Genomic DNA, 16758 nt, shown 5'->3' on the forward strand with positions numbered 1-16758 from the left:
AAGAAGGCAGTCACCTTTAGATGGACACAGAAAGAGATTTCAGCTTTTAATCTCTTAAAGGAAAAGATGACTTCGGATCCAATCATTGTGTTGCCAGATCTTAGAAAGTCATTTGTGGTCCAGTGTGACGCCTGTGGTAGTAGCATTGGTGCAGTGCTAATGCAAGATGGCAGGGTAGTAGCCTATGAGAGCAGAATTTTGCAAGGGCCAAAGATGACCATGTAGGTCTATGAGAAAGAGTTACTGGCTGTGATTCATGCGCTCTTAAGTTGGAAACACTACCTGCTAGGTGCAGACTTCGTTGTCCAAACGGACCATCAGACCTTGCGATACTTCTTGACACAGACAAAGTTATCTGAGAAGCATATGCGATGGGCAAATATCTTGTCAATGTTCCATTTTCACATTGTGCATGTGGAAGGCAAGAAGAACGTTGTGGCTGATGCCTTGTCAAGGAAGCCACAAATTTCAGCTGTGTCAATTCCTTATCATCATGAACTTGATGATATGAGAGAACAGTATGCCAGAGTTACCGAGGAACGCCTCCTAGCCTCCGTTCCGGCGTTCCGGGGGGCAGTTCCCTTCCCGAACGTTCCGAAACGTCCCGGAACGTCTGACGTTTCGGGTGGCCAGTGCAAACCGGAACGGCCGTTCCGGAGTTCCGGAATGCCCCTGGAACGGCCAACGGCTACAAACAAATTTGGCAAAAATTGAAAAAATTGAAGTAAATGTTTGGGCTTCTGTTTGAAGTGTGCAAGGCCTCAAGGACTCATAAAATGCACCCCCCTCCCCCTTTCTCTCCACAAGCTAATCCTCAAGGCTCAAGCTCTCTCCCTCTCACACTCTCAAGATCTCTCTCTCTCAAGACTCACTCTCTCAAGGCTCAAGGCTTCAAGCCTTCAAGCTCTCTTCCTCTCCCTCCCACTCTCTCAAATCTCTCCCTCTCCCTCTCTCTCTCTCTCTCTCTCTCTCTCTCTCTCTCTCTCTCTCTCTCTCTCTCTCTCTCTCTCTCTCTCTCATCATCTAGTCATAGCAAGGTTGAATGGTCTTCAAAACGAGTTTTTTGTGAGTATTAGAGTCAAAGCACTCTAATACTCCTTGTATTTAAACACAAGGAGCTAAAAAATGCACTATTTGGGTGTTTTTATACCTCCCGTTCCGCGCCAATCCCGTTTCGGACCCCTAGCCGTTCCCCCGTTCCGCGGGGATCCCGTCGCCGTTCCCGTTCCGCGTTCCGGGTAACTATGCAGTATGCAAATGATGAAGATTTTGCAAGGGTCTTCGAGCAGCTAATGGATGGACAACGTCATGAACACTATCTTCTCAAAGACGGGTTCATGATGATGCATGGCAGATTGTGTGTCACAAAGCCATTGCGACGCAAAGTTATGGAAGAGAGTCATGTCCCACCGTATGCAGGGCATCGTGGTATCGATGCTACAGTTAAAGCGGTTGAGACATTCTTCTATTGGCCTACATTGAGAAGGGATGAAGATGCCTTTGTGCGAGAATGCCTAGTATGCCAAAAGGTCAAGTTTGACAGGCAAAAGGCACCAGGGTTATTGCAACCACTACCTATTCCAGATAAACCATGGGAAAGTATTGCTATGGATTTTATCTTTGATCTTCCGAGAACGCAGACAGGAAACGATGGTATTTGGACCATCATTTGCAGATTCAGCAAACAGGCTCATTTTATTCCTGTCAGGAAGAAGATAAAGCCAGATCAGATGGCACGCTTGTTTGTGAGCAATATTTTCAAGTATCATGGCATGCCACAGTCGATTGTTAGCGACCGTGATCCACGCATGACAAGTTTGTTCTGGAGAGGCTTGTTTGAGAATATGGGCACAACGCTCAAATTCTCTTCGTCATTTCATCCTCAAACCGATGGGCAGTCAGAAGAGGCAAACTCTACTGTCCTAGATCTGTTGAAGTGCTATGTGTCAGAGCATAAAGGAAAGTGGGAGCAATATTTGCCATTGGTGGAGTATGCATACAATAATACAGTGCATTCATCAACTGGCAAGGCACCCTTTGAGATAGTTGAAGGTGGCAAGAAAGTTCCTCCCATACTGCATACAAAGGACAAGATATTTGAAGCAGATAAGTATGTTCAGGACATGGATGAAATGTACAAGAAGGTCAAAGTGGCCTTAGAGAAGACTCAGGCAAAGCAAAAGAAAGCAGCTGATCGTCACCGTCATGAAGTGGTATATTCACTTGGTGATTGGGTGCTTTTACGCTTTGAAAAGGCAAGGTTAAAGAAGATGAAGGGCAAGGAAAGACTGTTTCCAAAGCTCAGCATGCGTTACTATGGGCCTTTTCAAGTGTGCGACATAATCAGTGATGTTGCATATAGGCTGAAATTGCCTGACAGTTGGAAGATTCACAATGCGTTTCATGTGAGTCTTCTCAGACCCTATGTGGGTGATGTGCCAGAAGATATGCCAGCTGAAGATCAGCCGGAAGTCGAGGAACTTGACGAGATCTTGGTCCCCGAACAGATTTTGGCACACAAAGAAAGGAAAGTGAAAGGCAAGGTTGCTAGGCGTTACTTGGTAAAGTTCAGAAACTATCCACCAATGGATGCTAAGTGGATGGAAGAAGGTGAAATTGCAGAGTCACCAACTGTGTTATCACTTTACCTTGAAGCCTTCGGTTTGCAACCTACCTTGACCCCTTGAGTTTCAAAGCTACATGGATTGTCAGTGTGACAATGGCTTCTGAAACAAATGATGTACATGGTATCTAAAGTGAGCTCAAATCAAATACCTTCTACATGAATGTTAGAGCTGTACAGATTGTCAGTTTGGCATGGAATGTCCAAAAGTTTGGTTAGTGCTATAGAAGTGAGTATTTCTTGTCAGTTTGTCAAGGATACAGTAATTGCTTCTATTAAGGAGTACATGTGTAACTGCATTCTTAAACTGCCGGTTTGGGTATGCTCGAAAGTGTTACAGGATCCAACGTGTACTATAAGACAGTGGCAAAATGTGCAGTTACCATTTTGTCATTGGAAAGTTAGTGACTCAAAGCAATGGCACAGTGCGAAGCTACCACTATGTCATTGGGATAGGGTTCACACGCAGGCAATACATGAGTCGACAAGGTGTTGAATACACCAGGGTTGACAATGAGCATGTATGTGTCGTACATGTGTCGACAGGTGTTGAATACATCAGTGTTGACCGTGAGCATGTACGACATAGATGCAAACGAGGACGTTTGAGATTTCAAGAGAGGGGTATGTCACCAGCGTGTGACTACTATCTATCCTTTTTGTTGATTTCTTTCTTATTATCTATTTAGTTTCACTTTTTGGAAACACCCCTCGGGAAATCTAACTGCCCTGCATTGCATAGCTAGTGTGGAACTGTTCAGAGGGAGTCCAGGCCTGAGGGCAAGAGAGCACAAAGGTTGGACAAGGACTATGGTTAGCCAAAGTGGGGTCATTGACTAGCCAAAGTGGAATCCTTTGCTACAGAGGCTACATTTCAGTTCTGGATGTGGCCGCAGTGTACAAAGAGGGTCGGATGACCTAGAAAGATACAATGGCAGCATCTCCTAAAATTTAGGGAACTGCTATTTGGGACTTGAAAATGTGTTGGCGTCATTACCTCCGGAATGACAAGGGGAACATTTTCTTGCTCTGCTGCAAAGTCAACTGACGCACCAGTTGAGATATTTTTAGCCGGGAATGCCCAAAGTCGGAAAATGTGCCATGTGGCACTCTGTGAGCATTCTGCTACTCCTGGCCAGAGAGGGGGCGCCTAAAATGAGAGAGGAGGCTGATTTTCAGAATTTGTCACAGGTTAAGAGCTATGGAGTGCTTGCTTTCCCTCCTATGTACAATGCGGTGCCAGGAGTGATGCCCTGCACGCTACGCACTACCCTCTCTCTCCCCTTTGGCAGTATGTTATGCCCCACTAGTGGGCTCTTCATTTGACCAATGTACAGTTGTGTGGGTTCATGCGCGATTGCCGAGGCAAGAGCCTCTTGCACAGGTACTGGATTAGCTAGCGGCTAACCCCCCCGCAGGTACAGGTGAATTCGGAGAGGTTTCACGCCAGAAATCTTGTCCGATTCAAAGGGCAAGTAGCCCTACAGGTGCGGGAGCTCAAGGACTTGCTACGGATGCGACCGGCACGCGAAATGGAGCCCGAAACAGTAAATTACAGCCTGCTGTGTATTTTTGCAGGTTTAGGGTTTTGGCCCTAAACGGACCCTAATACCCCCAAGAGGTTCGGGGACGCGAGGGGACCGCCGTACAGGTGATCTGGCGCATTTTCGGGGCTGAAAATAGAGAATTCAGCGTGCTGCAGATTCTCGCCAAGTTTTGCAAAGTGCTCGTATGCGTCGGGAAAGTCAATCAATGCGTGGGAATACTGACTGTGAAGCGTCCTAGTACAGTTATGCTGCCGAAATCGGGCCGGAACAGTTGAAATTCAGCCATGTGTGTGCGGGGCAGCTTGTAGGGATCCACAACGTTTATTTCCTCTGTTGAACAATAAAGAAATACCGAAAGGGGCGCCTAAGTTATGGCCCAATCTGGTGTCGGTCTACTCATACAGGTGCAATCTAGCAGCCTGTATCCCTCTCCCCTTTGTTGTGTCTTGAAAGTACAGGTAAAGTGGACGACAAATTAAATGGGTGAAAGCTAAATCAAGGTTTAAAGTAAAGTCTACCGCCCTTTTTGGATTTAACAGGCCGGTTTCACGCAGTGTTGTTTAAAAGAAGCGTGGAGCACCAAGTACCAGCATTCCCCTTAAGGTAAGAGGTAGCTCTCCGAATCTTGGAGTGCTCTGAATAGCGTCCTCTCGCGAAAGCCATGTCAAACTGCTATATAAAAGACAAAGCCTTCGAAGCATCCTAGTATCCCGAATAGGTGTCAAACTTAATCGAGTGGCCACCTTCCTTAAACTCTCGGAGTTTCTTCCTTTTATCTTCGAGAAAGTCATACTGGTTGGCTTTGTAAAACTTCTTCTTGTTCGCATACAAGTTTCTATCATCAGAATCTGAGCTGTTTGTAGACGAGTCCTCAGTATAACTGTCAGGCTCTGGGCGAGATTTAGCCTTCTTTGCCTTTTTCTTGCCCTTTCCGAAGCTTTGTTTCTTGCTTCGCTTTTTACCTTTTCTGTCTTCTTCGCTCGAATCTAAAGAGCTAGAAGAACTATCAGAAGAAGAAGATGAAGAGGAACTGGGTACTCCTTCAAATCGAACACGCTTCTTCTCTTTCTTTGCCTTGTCAAAAGTCCACTGACGACCCAAATATCCCGAGAAGTCAATGCTTTTCTTCTGCTTTTTGCCATGCTTTTTGGCTTTCTTTTGCGTGTCAAAAAGCTGAGCAATCCGTCCATCAACCACCTCTTGTAATTCCTTCTCTGAATACTGTTTGTGATCAGAAGGTTTCTTGAGAGCGGGTTTCAGGGGTGGTGTAGTGGTTTTCTGCTACTCTGCATGCACTTCCTAAAAAGAAGTCTCACTCATATATTTTGCCAATTTCGGATCCTTCGCAAAACTGAGCATCATCTTTGTTGCATCGCCGATCAATTGACGACCCTTCATCTCTCTTTGCTCCTCCTGAGTAGGCCGAGGGGGGCCATACTCTGTCTGAATCTTCGTTGTGATCCCTGTCAGCATCTCTAGATGCAGAGGGAGTCGACTGATCCTTGCGTGAAGCCATAGGTGCCGCGGAAAAAAAATTGGGGATCGGATTTCCCGTAGAAGAGAAATCGGCCGTGCTCTGATACCACTGTAACAGACTTGGACACTCCAAGTCAAGAATCAATCACGACAACACCAAATAACCACTTCAAAACAATTCACAAATCACAATAGATTTGCACTGGCTTGGCGGAGTTCCGTGCATAGAGATATTGGCCCCAAAGACCGGCACCCCTTTCAGTATTTCTTTATGTATTAAAAATCAATGTCAGAGTACAAGAGCGGTTAGGGTTTCACTATCAGACTCTGCGTCCAAATGCTCTGAGAAGTGAGGCCCTCACCGCATATAAAAAGGTTACAAGGGATGCCCAAAAGCAGAGCCCCAAAAGCTTGAAAGCAAAAGAAGATTCTCTCTCTCTCTCTCTCAAATGAGAGCAAGTAAAATAAAGCATGTTCTTTCTCTCTCTCAAAGCGTAGCAAAAAGCCAGCAATAATGCGTCGCTAGCTGCTTTTCTTCCGCCCGCTTTTTTCGCCGCAAATTCTGGAATCCTCCGTACACTGCTGCCACGTGGCACTGGCGCCAAAATTTAGGGTTTTCAGCCACTTAGGGTTTCAGATAGTAGTTAGGGTTAGGGTTTCCAGAAATTAGGGTTTCTGGCAAAAATTAGGGTTTGTAGGATTTTTAGGGTTTCTGGCAGAAATTAGGGCTTCTACTGTCGGTAGCCATGTCATCACTTTGTGACATTGCCCGTCTGTCTGCGGGTGGAACGAGGACGAGAACTGTAACCGTATGCCAATGTTCTTCCAAATTTCCCTCCAAAGCAACTAGGGGACCGGGGATGTCTGTCACCAGCGTGTGACTACTATCTATCCTTTTTGTTGATTTCTTTCTTATTATCTATTTACTTTCACTTTTTGGAAACACCCCTCGGGAAATCTAACTGCCCTGCATTTGCATAGCTAGTGTGGAACTGTCCAGAGGGAGTCCAGGCCTGAGGGCAAGAGAGCACTAAGGTTGGACAAGGACTATGGTTAGCCAAGTGGGGTCATTGACTAGCCAAAGTGGAATCCTTTTCTACATAGGCTACATTTCAGTTCTGGATGTGGCCGCAGTGTACAAAGAGGGTCGGATGACCTAGAAAGATACAATGGCAACATCTCCTAAATTTTAGGGAACTGCTATTTTGGGACCTGAAAATGTGTTGACGTCATTACCTCCGGAATGACAAAGGGAACATTTTCTTACTCTGCCGTGAAGTCAACTGGGCAACCGGTTGGGATATTTTTAGGCGGCAACCCCGAAACGGGAAAATGCTTATAAATGTGCCAAGTGGCACCTTCTGGTGCACTTGCCTCATGCAAGAAGTGGCGCTGAATTTGAAGAGAAAAGAGCCTCATTTTCAGATTTTGTCACAGGTTAAGAGCTATGGAGTGCTTGCTTTCCCTCTTATGCACAGTGCGGTGCCAGGAGTGATGCCCTGCACGCTACGCACTGCCCTCTCTCTCCCCTTTGGCAATATGTTATGCCCCTCTAGTGGACTCTTCATTTGACCAATGTACAGTTGTGTGGGTTCATGCGCGATTGCCGAGGCAAGAGCCTCTTGTACAGGTACTGGATTAGCTAGCGGCTAATCCCCCCGCAGGTACAGGTGAATTCGGAGAGGTTTCACGCCAGAAATCTCGTCCGATTCAAAGGGCAAGTAGCCCTACAGGAGCGGGAGCTCGAGGACTTGCTACGGATGCGACCGGCACGCGAAACGGAGCCCGAAACAGCAAATTACAGCCTGCTGTGTATTTTGCAGGTTTAGGGTTTTGGCCCTAAACGGACCCTAATACCCCCAGGAGGTTCGGGGACGCAAGGGGACCGCTGTACAGGTGATCTGGCGCATTTTCAGGGCTGAAAACAGAGAATTCAGCGTGCTGCAGATTCTCGCCAGGTTTTGCAAAGTGCCCGTATGCGTCGGGAAAGTCGGCCAATGCGTGGGAATACTGACTGTGAAGGGTTCTAGTACAGTTATGCTGCCGAAATCGGGCTGGAACAGTGGAAATTCAGCCGAGTTTGTGCGGGGCAGCTTGTAGGGAACCACAGCGTTAATTCCCTCTTTTGAACAATAAAGAAATACCGAAAGGGGCGCCTAAGTTAGGGGCCAATCTGGTGTCCGTCTACTCATATAGGTGCAATCTAGCAGCCTGTATCCCTCTCCCCTTTGTTGTGTCTTGAAAGTACAGGTAAAATAGACGACTAATAATGGGTGAAAGCTAAATCAAGGTTTGAAGTAAAGTCTACCGCCCTTTTTGGATTGAACAAGCCGGTTTCAATGTCTCTTTGAAACAATGGACTCAGGCATGCCAAATTCGGAAAATCTGTGAGAGAAACAGTTTCGCCAAATGATCGAGCTTAACTGTCTTCTTCACCGGAATGGAGTGGGCTGTTATTTATTGAATTTGTCGATGACTATGCAAATGCCCATCCTGCCACTTTGAGTCTTGGGAAGATGAAAAATAAAATCCATGGCAATGCTTTCCCAAGGACGGGAGGGTATGGGTAAAGGCTGTAGAAATCTTAATGCCTTATGTCTATCAAACTTGACCTTTTGGCATACTAAACAACTGCAAACGAACTCATCCACATCCTTTTTGAGCCTCAGCCAGTAAAAGTAACGCTCAACACCCTTCAAGGTGGTATCAATGCCGCGGTGGCCCCGAAAAGGTGGACAATGGCACTCTGTCAAAACCTTTTCCCTCAAGGGCTGTATAAGACACAACATCGTTTTTCGCATCAAATAGCCGTCTCGTATGGAATACCCTGAAACTGTCTCTCCACTTTGTATCCGGTGAAAGATATTTGGAAAATCAAGATCTGTGGCGTATTGATCTACCATATCCTCGAAGCTTTGATGGTGTATCACAGAAATAGCCAAAACCAAGGGCTTTCGAGACAATGCATCTGCCACTAAGTTGTTCTATCCCTAAACATGGACTATCTGGAAGTGGAACTGTGACAAGATGTTAGCCCACCGCATCTGCTTTTCCGAAAGCTGCTTCTATGACAAGAAGTAGCGTAAACTCTGATGATCTATAAAGACGGTAAAGTCGGCTCCAAGTAGATAGTGTCGCCATTGCGTAACAGCTCTTTTCTCGTAAATCTGTGCAACCAATTCAAGACGTGAAAACATACTGCTCTCATAAGCTATGACATGGCCTTCTTGCATCAAGACTGCAACCACAAGCATCACAGTAAACTTCGAATGCCTGCAAGTCTGGCAAGACCAACATTGGTCCCATTGTGAGCTTTTCCATGAGAGTTTAAAAGGCTGCAATATCTGTTGGTCCCCAAGTAAAAGGAACTCCTTTTGAGTCAGCATATGCAGAGGAGAAGCTATCTCTGCAAATTTTCGAATGAAGCGCCAATAATATGAGCACAAGCCCAGACAACTTCAAACTTCATGAACATTTTTCAAATCAGGCCAATCACGATGGTCTCTACTTTGGCCAGGTCCATCTTTACCCCTTCTGTTGAGACGATGTGTCCTAAAAAGTGTATCTTTGGCTTGCTCCTATTGCTCAATGTCTAGCAATGTGCCAGCATAAATTTTGCATGCCTAATAACTCAAATCGTTCAAAACTACGTACTGTACTTACCGAACACTAAGTACCTTACAACCTTGGAGAAGTTCCACCTTCTCTTCCCAATCTATGTGCTTATAAAAAGACTTCACATTAAAAAAGAATACTCTTCAAAAAGGGGAGAGAGGGGGGGGTTTGGGGGATTCAGCCCATCTTTTGGTCCCTATTACGGTTGCATATCATGTGTTGACCCTTTAATTGCATGGCTTTATGATTTTCTTGTACCTGGAAGTATTTTTGTGCTTCCCTTATGGTGGCATTAGTCATACCGACTCTACTGGTTTGTTTACTAATCATAACCGGAGGTTTCACTGTCATTTATAGCTTTGTAAGTTTACAAATATACTTCATGCAAAAAAATTATCATCTCATCCACTCGTTGCATAAATATCAAATTTTTGCCCCACCTGCTAATGAGAGAAGGAAAGAGGGGATGGTGTTTGATATAGCAAACACCACGAACACGAAGCATGGCCAATGAAGGACTCAAAGGCAACATGTATTATTGAGCTTGCTCCACCAGAAATCCTGTTCATCACACAACTTCAAGGTTAGCAATGCTGAAATTAAACGATACAAGCACACTCAGTAAAATAATCACAAGCTGGAGATGTTTGGCAACTTGTAGTTTCTTCACTTGTGTGTTGATCAAATTGGCAAAAGTCGACTTAAATGCAAACAGTTCCCTCCAGGTAAAAGGACATAAGATGTATGCTGTAGAGTCTAGATTGATAATGACATCCTGCCACGGCCCACAACTAAGAATGCATACTTGTGATTACTAACAAAGAACAATGCTCCAGCCACCATCCACAACCCTAGCTATAGCATGCATATTTGTTTATAAAGACAAGCACATCAACAACGACAAAAAAATAGGCCTTGTGAAATTTCTTTGAATCTACTTTCCACTGCAACAAATTTTTTCAATTTTTGACCCTCTCATGCTTCAACCCCCTGTTCCCTTTTCCATAAAGCTATCTCTGAACTCAGCCCTCTATTTGTGTATGTAAAAGAAGTAACAATTATGTAAAGCATGAACAAACAAAAACAATTTTGGGGTGGTTGTGATAAGACAATCCCTACCCTGATTCGAATCTGTATAGAAAATCCTTTCATTCTCAACTAGCGTCTGAGGTTTAACCTACCCAAAAACTCTGACAAGCTGCAAAAAAATTTGTCAAAACCATAAAATTCACAGCTTTCACAAAAACCTGGAATGTGGAAAGAACGACGCTTTCAAGAAAAGAGCAAGACATACCGAACATCCTTCGCTATAACAGTATTACCATCTGCCGCACCAAGATGGCGTAACTTCACTTCCTCTGTTGTGCCATCTCTGAAGGCATGCTGTTACAAACAAAATGTTTTAATTTTCTTTAGTGTGTCCTGGGCCATATATATGTTCACCTTATAGAAACAACTTGAACCCAAAAACTCACCTTATAGAAACAACTAGTGCCAAACTGGCACCTCCCATTGCCAAAGTCAAAGTGTTTACAATCAATGTCTCTGTGCCCAAGGAGTGGCAGAAAAAAAATTAGGAACAAACTATTGGGTTTTGGACAGTTCTTACGAAACAAACTCTTGCAATCAAAATTTATGCTTCACAAGAGCAAAAAAAAAACTACACAGATTCTATAAGCCTGCCAGAATGTAGTGCGATTAAAAGGTAAAAGTACCTGACCCTAGCTTTGTATCCATCAATAATTTCTTGCTTTTCCTCCACATTGGAATACCAGATGACACTAGGAATAACGTAGTATGAGAGCACTCGACACACAGGACAGAGTCGTACTATAGCATCGGATCCTGACCCTTGCGGTTGAGAAGTACTACGCCAATCTCTTATACATGATATGCAGAAAGGGTGGTCACATCCAGAAAGCAAACCAAACTTTCTCTCTGCATTAGTTGGCTTTGACAGAACTCTATCTAGGCATATACTGCATTCAATATCTTGACTGAAACGAAGAGCCTCTAAGCGCTTTTGGTTCCGTTCGCATTGTCTCCTGTGTTCATCTCTTTCCTCAGGTCTGTGAGGATGAAGACACTCTTTACCACACAATGAACAGCGATCACCGTGCAGGTATGGACATGATTCTCCACGAGTGCACCTCCCAGTAGCTGCCAAAGCACAAATGGGCTCTTCGCTGGGGTCATTGTATTTTGGAGTATCTTCAACTTCATTCCGAATTTGAAAACTTGAAGAAGGTAAAGGCCACCCTTCATCAGCTGATGCATATGATACAGCTTCCTGCCAGCCACCGTTGTACGATGCAAATGGTGAATGCTCTTGCCATGCAATATCAGCTGAGGATAGATTATTCTGCCAGGCCTCTGAGTTCCCTCCACTAGATCTTGACAAAGCCCCAGACGTTGCTCCAACAGTACCAAAGTTTGTATGAGCCGCTACCGTAGAAGTTCTTGCAGGAGTAACGGATTCAGGACGCTTAAGCTTTACATGTTCATAGCGACAAGAACTACCATATGCACAGTTTCCGCTTTGGTAATAAGTGCAAACCTGTAAATCAGAAAGCTGTAAAAATGTCCTATACATTCAACACAAACATACTATTACAACCATTAAATACAAGCACCATGCATGTCAAAAGCAAACAGAAAAACACAAAACATGAACAACTGAGAAACACAACATATGTTCTGCAGGTTAATGCAATAAATTCACCGTCTTCTGTAGAAGAGGAAACAAAGACTATATACCACCAAATCTCCATCCATTTTAGTATTCAATGGACAAAAACAGCAAAAAATTTAACTAGGAGAGTGAAAGAGACAGACCAAGACTTATTAGAGGTGAGTCAATCCTAAACTGGACCTCCCCCTTTCTGCACACCTCTAGGTAACTTATATCAGTATACAAGTGACCCCCCGACCCCTCGTTCTCAATATCCAGTTGTATGAGCATTCTCTAGAGTAATTAAGTCACTGTTTTGCACCTCTGCCATCCCGTTACAATGACAAACAGACTGAACAAACTTTTAGCAATTCAAAACAACTGAACTGAAAGAGACGCACGACACAAGAGACACGGAGTAGCAGAGTTCCACCCCCAGGAGCACTAGCCCCAAACCATGGCGCCCCTTTCGGTATTTCTTTATAATGCTTCAACTCAGTACAGCGCCGGTACTCTTTGCTCTACATCTCCACACGGGAGAATGCCAAATCCCTTGCACATATTTAAAGGCCCCCTTGGCCATGAAAAGCAGTTTACATCAAAAGCATCTGATCCTAAAAGCATCTGGTACAAAAGCGCTTGCGCCCCATGGGCTGTCCGTACAACATACCATGTCACCCTGCACCCAGCGTGATTCGCAGAACTGTCCGTACAGTCTGCCACGTCGGCAGGTCAGCGTAAGTTGCGGATCAGCACATCATGTCACAAACTGCTGCGTGTCAAGTGTAACAAACTTGGACACATCAAGTCTAGATTCTGTCGCGACACAGCAGAGATTCCTTAAAACAATTCACAATACGAGAGAGAGTTGACACGGCCCGGCGTAGTTCAGTGCCAAGAGAGATTGGCCCCAAAGACTGGCACCCCTTTCAAGATTTCTTTTGTATTAATCTGTGAGCAAAGTACAACTTCTCGTGGCTGCTCGCTCTCAGACTCTGTATCCAGATGCTCTGGGAAGTGAGCCCCCCTTGGGTCACTTATAAAGATTACAAGGGATGCTAAAAGCAGAGCCCCAAAAGCATGAAACTCAAAACCAACTTCTCCCAAAAGCAACTACTCTTCCAAAAGCTGAAAAAGCACTAGCGCAAATTGTGAAAATACGTACAGCCAGACCACGTCAGCAGCCAGCGTAAAACGCAGAAGTCCGTACATTCTACCACGTCAACAAGTCAGCGCAAATCGTGGAGTTCCGTACTGCTACCACGTCAGCCAGTCAACGTGAACTGCGCAATTCCGTACAGTTCTGTTCATACAGTAGAGGCTGCCACATCATCAGTTTGTGACATACCCCCCTCTTGAAAGAATTGTAATCACCCTCGATTACGCCTACAAAACAGACAGAGGCCATAAACTGTCTCAGTAGACACTGACTCTAAGTACCGACGCACTACACACGACACATCTAGCACTTGTACAAATACGACAATTACATCACTCGACATCACATGAAAAATCACAAAAACATTCATTCCAAATCTCAAACCATGACTGCCAGCCACGTAATCAGTAACCACATCTAGATCCATCCAGGACCTCACTAATGCCGCATTAACTAATCCTTATTGCGATCATGTCTATAGAGATTTATGAGACAAAAATGCTACAGTAATTTCGTCTTTCAGTTCCTGCACTCAAACGGGTCAAATGAGAGAGTACAAATCAATCATATTCAATTTCGGGAATTCCGGTTCATAAAGTCATACAGCAAAATACTGTAAGCCCATCAGTATCCCTGAAACCCAAAGGGGACATCAGTGACCTTATTCCATCGAGGTAATCTATTGACAAAGCAGCAGAGTGACTACCCTCGTGAAAACCAGCTGCACTAGATTCAACCTTGCAGAGTTCGGGGTTCTATCGGAGTAGACTATGCTAAACCGAATGCTTCAAGGTAAAGTTCCAAAATTTGAGGAGTATCTGCTAGGTCCTCCTCCATCCACTTCGCATCTAATGCCGGATAGTTATTGAATTTAACCAAGAACTACTGAATCACTTTACCTTTCATCTTTCTTTCCTTGTGTGCCAAAATCTGTTGAGAAACAAGTACCTCCTCGCTCTCTTCCACTTCGGGTTGCTCACCAAGCTCCCCGTCAACTGGCACCTCACCTTCAAAAGGTTTCAAGAGACTCACATAGAATGCATTGTGAATCTTCCAAGTATCCGGTAGCTTGAGTCGAAAGGAGACATCATTTATCTTTTCTTTTATATGGAAAGGGCCATAATACCTCATGCTAAGCTTTGGAAAAAGCCGCTCCTTTTCCTTTTGTTTTCTTCGGCATGCCTTCTCAAAATGTAAGAGCACCCAATCGTCTTCCTTTGATTTCAAATCACGTCAATGTCGATCTGCTACCTTCTTATGTCGTTCTTGAGATTTTGCTAAAGCCTCCCGGACCTTGGCAAAAGCATTGTCCAAGTCCCTCGTGTACTGGTCGGCTTCAAAAAACTTGTGTTTAGTGCTAAGAAAGGGTAAAACCTTCGGAGCACCTCCAATTATCTCAAATGGCGCCTTTCCCATCGAAGAGTGAACCGTGTTATTATAGGCAAATTCCACTAAAGGCAAAAAAGAATCCCATTGAGGCTTCTAATCAGAGATGTAAAACTTCAATAAATCCAGAACAACTAAATTTGCAATCTCATATTGCCCATCTGTCTACAGGTAAAATGATGACGAGAACTGCAAGCGCGTGCCAATGTTCTCCCAAATAGCCCTCCAAAACAAACTCGTGAATTGGGAATCTCTATCGAAGACTATTGTCTCAGGCATGCCATGTAATTGAAATATCTGTGCAATGAACAGTCTCTCTAAATGATCTGGCGTGACTGTTTTCTTCACTCGAATGAAGTGAGCTTGCTTGCCAAATCTGTCGATGACAATCCAAATACCATCATGCCCACTTTGTATCTTTGGGAGATCAAAGATGAAATCCATTGCAATACTGTCCCAGGCGATGGGCAAACATTCTTTCTATGTTCCACTTCCAGATTATGCATGTGGAAGGCAAGAAGAATGTTGTGGCTGATGCGTTATCAAGGAAGCCACAAATTTCAGTTGTGTCAATTCCTTATCATCATGAGTTAGATGACATGAAGGAACAGTATGCTACTGATGAAGATTTTGCAAGGATCTTTGAACAGTTGCAAGAGGGGCAACATCATGAGCACTACCTCCTCAGAGATGGTTTTATGATGATGCATGGCAAACTTTGTGCCACTAGGCCATTGCGACATAAGGTCTTGGAAGAGAGTCATGTCCCACCGTATGGGGCATCATAGTATTGATGCGACAGTTAAAGCGATAGAGACATTCTTCTATTGGCCTACCTTGAGGAGAGAGGTGGATGCCTTTGTGCGAGCATGCATAATTTGCCAAAAGGTCAAGTTTGATAATCAAAAGGCACTAGGGTTGTTACAACCACTGTCGATTCCGGATAATGTCACAAATTGCTGACGTGTCAAAGCCCTGAAGAAGGCCGACTTGCAGATGCCGGCCTGGGGGCCTAAACCCTAAGAAGAACAAGTAACAGAAGAAGAAGTCCTACCAACTTATGGGGACCCCGTCCGATGGGGCCCCAAGTGACATAAAGGATTAAAATAAAGTAGGACTCACACACACACAAAAGAGACTTGCAGCAGATTTTCGAAAATTGCGTTGGCATGATGACGTGGCAAGCTGTACGGAATTCCACGTTTTGTGCCGGCTGATGACGTGGCAGGCTGTACGGATTTCCATAAATTACGCTGGAAGCTTTTTGGCTTTGCTTTTGGACAATATGCTTTTGAGTTTGAAGGCTTTTTACTATAAACTGCTTTTGGGGCCTAGGGCATATAAATATGAGGTTAGGTAGGGCTCATTCTCTAGCATGCTTCCTGGCGAAGGTGCAGAGTCTGGAGTACCGGCTTGTACCAGGTTGATGCAATATAAAGAAATACCGAAATGGGGGCCAAGGTTTGGGGCCAATACTCTCTGGGGTGGAATTTCGTCACTCCATGTCGCGTGTCGTCTCTCGCTCTCAGTTCAATTGTTAATGAAGTGCTAAAAGTCTGTTCAGTCTGTTCTTTTCTATTGGCACGTGGTGCCCGTCTTGTGACAGATAAGCCATGGGAAAGCATTGTTATGGACTTTATCTCTTCCAAGAACGCCAACAGGGAATGATGGTATATGGACCATTATCTGCAAGTTCAACAAGCAGGCCCATTTTATCCCTGTCAGGAAGAAGATAAAATCTGATCAAATGGCACGCTTGTTGATGTACAATGTGTTTAAGGTATGTCACAATCGATTGTCAGTGATAGTGATCCTCACATGACCAATTTGTTTTGGAGAGAATTGTTTGAGAACATGGGCACTACGCTCAAGTTCTCGTCTTTGTTTCATCCACAAACTGATGGACAATCAGAAGAGGCTAATTCTACTGTCCTAGATCTGCAACAAGCAGGCGCATTTTATCCCTGTCAAGAAGAAGATAAAATCTAATCAGATGGCACGCTTGTTCATGTACAATGTGTTTTAAGTACCATGGTATGCCACAATCGATTGTCAGTGATCGTGATCCTCACATGACCAGTTTGTTTTGGAGAGGATTGTTTGAGAACATGGGCACTACGCTCAAGTTCTCGTCTTCGTTTCATCCACAAACTGATGGACAGTCAGGCTAATTCTACTGTCCTAGATCTGTTGAAATGCTATGTCTCAGATAATAAGGGCAAGTGGGAACAGTATTTGCCTATGCTTGAATATGCGTACAATAATACAGTGTGTTCGTCTA

The 16758-nt window shown here is 44.5% G+C and overlaps 1 protein-coding gene across 1 annotated transcript in view; it reads right to left on the bottom strand.

Annotated features, from left to right (window-relative positions):
• LOC147449977 (zinc finger (CCCH-type/C3HC4-type RING finger) family protein) overlaps positions 1-16758 on the bottom strand; it is an 83122-nt gene that overhangs the window by 38322 nt on the left and 28042 nt on the right. Inside the window, exons 3-7 of the mRNA XM_086522329.1 lie at positions 10977-11818; positions 10737-10806; positions 10556-10644; positions 10381-10459; positions 9702-9822 (exon numbers count right to left, since the gene is read on the bottom strand). Of these exons, the coding sequence (XP_086378455.1) occupies positions 10420-10459; positions 10556-10644; positions 10737-10806; positions 10977-11818 (1041 nt within the window). The 3' untranslated portion in view covers positions 9702-9822; positions 10381-10419. The remainder of the gene's footprint in view (positions 1-9701; positions 9823-10380; positions 10460-10555; positions 10645-10736; positions 10807-10976; positions 11819-16758) is intronic.

Source organism: Adiantum capillus-veneris, chromosome 10 (genome assembly GCF_014529385.1).
Source record: "Adiantum capillus-veneris isolate H3 chromosome 10, ASM1452938v2, whole genome shotgun sequence".
Lineage (NCBI taxonomy): Eukaryota > Viridiplantae > Streptophyta > Polypodiopsida > Polypodiales > Pteridaceae > Adiantum > Adiantum capillus-veneris.